The 7,915-nt window shown below is 38.2% G+C and overlaps 1 protein-coding gene across 1 annotated transcript; it reads right to left on the bottom strand.

Annotated features, from left to right (window-relative positions):
* Positions 1-508: 508 nt before the first annotated feature.
* On the bottom strand, positions 509-7,311 carry LOC111411747 (BRCT domain-containing protein At4g02110-like). Its single transcript, XM_023042331.1, has 10 exons — positions 6,901-7,311; positions 6,622-6,711; positions 6,358-6,462; positions 5,946-6,047; positions 5,707-5,791; positions 5,009-5,078; positions 4,773-4,817; positions 1,725-4,580; positions 1,424-1,640; positions 509-1,251 (listed from the first exon to the last, which is right to left on the bottom strand). Exons 1-10 carry the CDS (start codon positions 7,000-7,002, stop codon positions 703-705), a joined length of 4,221 nt encoding a protein of 1,406 aa, XP_022898099.1. The 5' UTR covers positions 7,003-7,311; the 3' UTR covers positions 509-702.
* Between the last annotated feature and the right edge of the window lie 604 nt (positions 7,312-7,915).

Here is a 7,915-nt window from a genome sequence, read left to right as displayed (position 1 = left end):
GCACCAGTGTATGGACAAGTTCTTATTCCCTGATCTGTTGGGACACATTCCACGATTTATCTCTCTCACGATACTCTAGGGGCGGGACAGTGAAAGCTCTTAAGGTTGGAGTTCAACCTTTTTAAAAAAGGGAGGAGGGTCGCAACAGTTTAAACTAAACACGAAAAGTGAAAAAGGAAAACAAATTTTAAGTCGTTAATGCCTCACTATTTATGTTAAATTTTCCATATAAAACAGAACCATTTCGAGCTGTAGTTCCTTCGGGCCTTTAGCCGTGGACTAGTTACAAAGCAGGTCTGATCATGCTCCAAAATCCAATTTTAGCCCATTTAGCATCCGGCCCAAAACTTTTTAACAGATTTGGAAATTTCTCGGGCCGACGTATTTAACTCAGCCCCGATCTCTAACTCCAATGAACAAAATAAACACTTGATACTGCTAACGAGGTGTATTTAATTAAAAAAAAAAAAAACCTTTAATATGTATTACAACCATGGACCATTCAATATTAGCACCAAAAAAATAAATAATATGCGGATACATTATGGATTTAACATGATATCTTGTCCGCTAGGAACGTTTATTCACTAAGCCAACCAGCAAATATAATACTTACAGACAGAGAACCACTAAGCTTAATTTATAAAACGGGTTTATGCATCAATGGACTAAAACTGCACACCCCAGCAAAGGGTAATAATATTAGTTCTTTGATATGAAGGCCCTTTTTCTGGGGCTCTTTCTAATACTCTCTCTCTTCTTTCTACACTCTGTGCAAAACCAATCGTCCTCTGGAACATCTTCAAGTGGAGGATCACAGCAATCAATATGGGTACCAATGCCACACCCAGCCGAACCACTATCGTCACCACAAATAAGCATTTCATCGCCTTGATCACGAGACCCACACACGGTACATGCTAAGTCATCATTTTCTGGTGTTCTCACGTCCTCAATGACCTCTTCCATGCAATTTACGAGGTTCTTGACTGACTTCTCAGCCCAAGCATGGGTATTATATTGTACATGCCGTTCTAGGGAATAACCTGGCTTGCAGACATACTCGACCAAATAGTCGGCCACCACACAAGGTATTTTATGTCTTAGGAACTCCTGAACCCACATATCTATACGTGGAATGCCAGGACTAACAATGGCGAAATCGACTTTGGATTTTAGAAAGCGCGTGTAAGGGGGTGAAGTTGCCAATATGGTCCCATCTCCAGCCTTCACAACACGTTTCAAAGTGTCCTGATTGGTGACAAGAGTAATAAAACTGATTTGTGAAAAGAACGCAGAAAAAGAAGTAACAGCATACTATCATTGTGCTTTATCAAGTAAAGAAAGTTACAAATGAAAAACTAAAATCAATCAACTTGAACAAAAAAATTTTAGAAGTCAGCATGGTCGGTCGGCCACATACCAAAGGAGGGGCAACGCATTCTCCATATATGATAATATGCATTCCATAAAATGCACCATGACCGGTTCTCTCCCTCAAGAGACGCCACTTCCTTGGAGCCTCTAAGTTGATTGCACCATCTTCACTCAAGCATTTCTTGTGTAATTCATATGGCTCCTCCGCCAAAAATATTCCAGCCTCATTGCTAGCCATTAAGTAATCCGTCTTCAGAATCCAACTGCAAAATCAATTTATTTAAAGACAGTCACGAACTAAATCAACAACAAGCGGATTTATGAGCATTGCTTAATATAGGATATACCTTCCAGATGCAGCAGCAGCAAAAAACTTTTCAGTTCTTCTTATAGGATCTGGAACAATGAAATGTGTAGCCTGATATGACCACTGATGAGAATCTCTGCATACTCTTCCTTTCAAATGCCTTAAAACCTGCCGAAACTCCTTCCTTTGTAGCTTATGCCCACTCAATATAAAACATGCAGGTTCACTGTTCCCCTTTACGATTTGTATCCCCTTCGCTAAATCTGAGTCAGCTATGTTCATCCCACTTTTCAGAGGCTTTTTAGAAGATCTAAACGTCAATTCCCCAGATGATTTTTTATCTGTGCTCACATTTTGACCCCCAACAATAACAGGTTCCTTTTCCTTCTCTACATTTATAGAGCGTTTTAACTTCTTGGATGGTCTTGCCTTGGTCTTATCAGTCAAGGAAATTATTTCTTTGTCATCTGCATGTGTCTTCTCTACATCTTGTTTGGTGTTGGATCCATCCTTCTGAGCATCATCTGGATAACTTACCAACATTTCTGTCATTAAAGACACCTTAGTCTTAGTTTTAGTTAAACTATGCTTCTTTCTCTTGGTTACTTTTCTCTCTCTAGCATCCTCTACTGATCTTGATTCGCTCAATCCAGTTTTCTTGCCACAAACAGAGTTATTAACTTCAGTGTCATTTTCATTTGCCCCAGCTTTTGCATCCATTTTCAGTGTTCTTGCCATCGTTTTAACAGCCAACGAAATAGTTTCTTTGTCATCTGCCTCTGTCTTCTCTTCATCCTGTTTGGTAATGGATCCATCCTTCTGAGCATCCTCCTGATGACTCTCCAACCTTTTTGTCACTAAAGATGCCTTAGTCTTAGATTTAGTTAAACTATGCTTCTTTCCCTTGGTTACTTTTATCTCTCTAGCATCCTTTACAAGTGTTGATTCGCCCAATCCAGTTGTCCTGTCACAAACAGAATTATTAACTTCAGTGTCACTTACATTTGCATCCTTTAGTGTTCTTCCCTTAGTTATAATAGCCAACGAAATTGTTTCCTTGTCATCTGCCTCTGTCTTCTCTTCATCCCGTTTGGTGTTGGATCCATCCTTCTGAGTATCCTCCTGAGGATTCTCCAAATTTTCCATTGTTAAAGATGCCTTAATCTTAGTTTTAGTTAAACTATGCTTCTTTCCCTTGGTTACTTTTCTCTCTCCAGCATCCTTTACGGGTCTTGATTCGCTCAATCCAGTTTTGATGCCAAAAACAGCCTTATTAACTTCAGTATCATTTGCCCCAGATTTTTCATCCTTTTTCTTCACACCTTTAACATTTCCATCAACTCGCTTCGCTATATCATTAACATCTACCCCTCTATCTGCACGCATATTTTCTGAATGTGGAGCTTCAACTCCAGTAGACCTCTGCTTGTCACCTGCCACATCAAATTTATGTTCCTCATTGTCCTCTGGAGCTTCAGTTTCATCATACACGTGTCCATCTTTATCAGTACAAGCCATCTTAACCTTCCCAGTACGAGCAACTTTCTCATAGCCTTCCTTTGAGACTGCTCCAATTGAATACCTTGCAGAATCATTCGGTGAGATGACTTCATGAAGGCTGATAGAACCTTTAGGTTTTGTAGTGTCTCCTTTACTGATACTTGATCTAGAACCAGATGTATTTTTCGCGAGCATCTTTCTCCCAAGTAATTTTGATCGAGGGCCAGTATGTCCTTCCTTTGGCAAGTCCAAATCAACCTGAACATTGATTTTTTCAACCTCTGATACATTAGCTCCAGAAGATAATCGTTCAATATTTTGTAGATTACTTTGCTGCATCTCAACTTCATCAGTGGATCTTTCTGTTCTGCTCAAACAAAGGTCTTTTGCATCCAAATTGCAGGACAAGCCCCTCATTTTCAATCCCTCGCAAGTATGTTGAATCAGTTTCTCGCTGCAGTCTTGCCTAGCCCGTAATACGGCAGTTCTATAAATGTCAACAGCTTTCATGGGGTCCAAATCAGTTTCCTCACCTGAATTATGTACAGGAGAAATATGACCAGCCAACACGTGTGAATTACCAACCAAAGATTCAGACACCAACCCTTCAGTTCTCTTTACGAACGATTCATATCCCACTTTCATTTTTGGATCATTACTCATCTTTACTGATTTGGAACTACCATCCAGGACTGTCATTTTCCTCTTCTCAGGCAATGTCGTAGTTTGCTCCCAGTCAAGGTGCAATGCAGGTCTCTTTGAAGGTGTTTTTACTCTATCAAAACCAGCTCCATCCTGGTGCTTCTCCCAGTAGGATATGTTAAAACCACTACTTGCCCTAAGTTCGTCTGCGTTCGAGGTAGAAGTATTTCCTGCATTACTTTCAATTCTTTCAGAGAATAGCAGGAGACTGGGCTCCGCAGGAGTTTTCCTGGAATAACTATTCTCACCTAATTTTGACACAACAGTATTAGGAGACATTTTAGCACTTCTAGATGAGGAAGCCAAGTCATTTTCAACCTTTTCAAGAAACCTTGTACCCGATGGCACATCAGAGGACATTTTTCCAGGACTTCTGGCACTGCAAGAGACTAGCATTTCAAGATGCTTATTATGACTTTCCTTCAAAAATGATGATTGATCAAAGTTCACCTTTCCAAGAGTCGATAGGACCTCATTGCTGTTGCCAATATTTGTCGAACTTTTAGATGCACTTAAATTTAAGCTGTTTCTCAAGACTTCCTGCTTCACTAGTGACTCATAAGGACATTTCATCTCCGATCGTGTATTCAGAGCACTGCCAACCTTTCTTTCTGCATCTTTCATAGTAGCCATGTCTTCTGTCTCTTCATCAGAATCCTTGGCTTCAGCTTCCATCACCTCCAACTCATACCCACTGCAGCAGGAAAAAAAATTTAAGGCATGGTTCAAAATTACTATTATTAATGAAAAATGAAGGACTTAAATCTTAATAACATCACTGCCAAAAGAAGAAATGGAATCCAATTGCTAGAAAGAACAGATATGCACAGCTTATTACAAATAGAACTCTACCACGTCTCGAGAGAAAAGCAAAATTGTAACTCACCACTTATCATATTCATCTTCTGGAAGAAGTTCCCAAGCCCTCAAACTGATAAATACATAATGAGATAACTGATACTAGAATAAATACAATAATAGATAACAGAAGAAAGGAAAAAAAGCTTAAAGCATTTGCATGTAGCGGGGTGGCAGAATGAAATAACCATGTTTATAGTTAATTAAAAAAAAAAACACTAGAGAATAATAACATCAACAGCCTGAAGATTAGACCGGGCATACCAATCTTCCAACCAGCGATGGTTAACAAGCTTTATCTTCTTCATTTTCTTGGCAAGCTGATATTTCTCCCCTATTCAATAAACAAATTTCTATTTAAATCCAACGTTGCCAGAATACTTCATCAATCAAAATAAAACTATAGATGTTTACAAATATGAGTATAACATTCAAATACAATTAACGGCTCCAAAACACACAATATATTTGTCTGTTTTTCAATTTGTCCACTGATGATCAGTGCAAATGTATACACAAGCAGACAAAGATGTGCTAGATGAAAAGCAGTAAAAGGGGAAGCCAGCATATGGAAATTATAGAGTAAGCCACATAAATACAGTACATCTAGCAGAGAGAAATAGAATTATAGTCTCAAACAAGTGCAATTCATGGATCAAACAAGTGCAATTCATGGATCTCATCCAAGCAGATTGATAAACATGACTTTTCTTTAGAAACACTTGGGTTCCAGCAAGAAAGCAGACTCAGAGAGATGAAATGCTGATTAAGTTATTAAAGAGTTTATTAACTAACAACTAGCTGCATAAGAAATTTTATCCTGATAAATGAAAAATAATAAATATTTCGAATTAACAAAATTTGAACATGACAACATAAGGAAAAGAGTGGATATAACGATGTTATAAAAGTTGAAGCCAATACATACTATCCCATGGAACTGCATATTTAAAACAACCCACCCTCAAATTTGTAGCATATCAGATGAGTAACCTTGTTAGCAACCAATGGCTTTGAAAAATTTGCACCCATCAGGCTGACCATGGTCTGTGAGGAAAAACAAGTGAATAGTAGGATCGCATTACGCCGAGCATATAGGGATCTATTTAAGATTCTAGCTACTCAATGCAACATGCAAAATTATAATAGTATATTGTGTTTAATGAGTAAAAAGTGTGATATAGAAGGAAGCTGCTAGAACCATGATGTCATCTCGGTCCTGCCGTTGATATCCAGTCAAGCAAACAATCAGAGAATTAGCACCCGGAATCCCGTTCAAGTCTCTTGGAGGCCTATACATGACCTGTAAGGAAACATGAATGTTAACTCTGTGTAAACTTCAAGGCCAGAGAAGAAAGTTGGGATCTTGAATGTCATTAACACTTGAAAGTTCGAAGCATATGATACTGTTGACATAGCAGAAGAAAATTTTACCAAACAAAGAAGCAGAAGCAATTCATATGAAAAAAGTTGATCGAGCAAAAAAAAAAATGCTGATTCATGCTCTTCGAGTAGACAATAAGGCATCTTTATGCTTTAGCAAAGATAACGAAATACTTTGTAAACTAACTACGACATCTAAAATAAATAAGTGCATGCATAGAGAAACTCACGGAGGTGGAATCAACAGGCATTCCCACATCAAAACTATGATCAATCCATAAGCCAGTCACCAACGTCTTCCCATCTCTACGTGCAGCAACGCATATGGGATCATCCTGTACCACAATACATCAAATCAGTTCTTCACTTGACCAATCTCGTCAATTACAGGAAAAATAACTATTATATCCCAACTAATTATTCCTTTAGAGGGGCACAAAATCAAAATGGCTCGTATATACAATATGCAGTTGAAGTAAAAATTCTGCACTCACATAAATAAGCTTGTCAACAATCACATGAGTGCAGTCCGGACTGTAATTACCAGCATCAACCCCTCCGCCTTCTAAAAGCTTCGGCCGGAACTGACAAATTTAAAAGTCAGTGTGAAATATCCATTTGACCCAAACAGAATGAAGAGTACAATTGAAATCAGAGATAAAAATAAAACAATTTAAAAGGAAACCATTCCCCTGGAACCTCAAGAACCGTAAATAAAGTCACCGAAAAATAAGTATTAGTTATTTGAATGGAAAAACCAGAAATTAGGAAACCTTGTCTTTCTTAATGGAGTCGAATCCGACGAGAACAAAGCACACACTGGCAAAGGGTTTCGAGGGGTTATCATAAACCAAATCTTGTTTGCCTTCCAACATTGTACTTCAAATTGTATTTGACGGCACGAACTTTCAGGGTATATAAACTAGAAATGTTAAACAGATGAATTTCAGTGCAGCGAAGCGAAAAGGTTTTGCTTTCTGTATAACAGTAGAGAGTGCAAAATTATTTGTTGGCTGCGGAAGGCAAAGCTTCTCAAGGAAGAATGGGAATGGGCGGGGAGAGAGAGAAGATTAAGGGAAATGGGAAGGGTAAAATTGGGAATTTGGAGCACAAGAAGGGATTCATTTGGTGATTGGCGGGAGAAAATGAATGTTATGCCGCAATTAGCACGGAACAGCACGTGCGTGAGCAATTGGAGCCTCCTCGTAAATTTCCATTCAATCTAGTCCAAGCCCAGCATCTTGGCCCACCTAAAGGATCACAAAAAAGTCCCAATCCATAATTTTCCTTCATAATTGGTACTCGACCCGAATCGGATGGAACTTCTCGGAGCAGTGGTCGGTGGGTAAATACACGGGGAATTTGGTGAGATACCTAGGTTGTCCAATAATTTTGAATATATAGCCTTTCACCAAAACAAAAAAGAGAAAAAAAAAATTAGGATGGTTTAATTAATAAAATGACCAAACTATCATCCACATTTTAACACAAAAATTCTTCCAAATTCCCTCATTCACCCGTGTTCTTCTCAGGTAAACTCTATTCTCCCAAATTCAAGAATCAATGTCTCTCTTCTTCTTCCTCTTTGTGAAAATCTCACGAAATCTACTACAAATTTGTGAAAATTCATCTTCTTCCCCTAATCATCTTCTTCAATTTTAAGTTCTCAAAATTACAATAACCTATTTTCTTTTCTTCAATAACTATTCTTGCTATTCTAAAATTATGTTTTTTTGTTATATTCTTCACTTATTTTTGGTATCTTTTGAGTATTTGAACAAGGGTTTG

This window comes from Olea europaea, chromosome 16 (genome assembly GCF_002742605.1).
Source record: "Olea europaea var. sylvestris chromosome 16, O_europaea_v1, whole genome shotgun sequence".
NCBI lineage: Eukaryota > Viridiplantae > Streptophyta > Magnoliopsida > Lamiales > Oleaceae > Olea > Olea europaea.
This window is presented reverse-complemented; position numbering and strand designations above follow the sequence as displayed.

Bases quoted from the DNA above. Each gene is read 5' to 3' on its own strand.
- LOC111411747 (XM_023042331.1), bottom strand. From the start codon at position 7,002: ATGTTGGAAGGCAAACAAGATTTGGTTTATGATAACCCCTCGAAACCC. The intron at 6,712-6,900 runs GTTTCCTAATTT...TAAATTTGTCAG, and splicing joins ACTCCATTAAGAAAGACAAG to TTCCGGCCGAAGCTTTTAGA. The intron at 6,463-6,621 runs GTGAGTGCAGAA...ATTGTGGTACAG, and splicing joins TTGTTGACAAGCTTATTTAT to GATGATCCCATATGCGTTGC.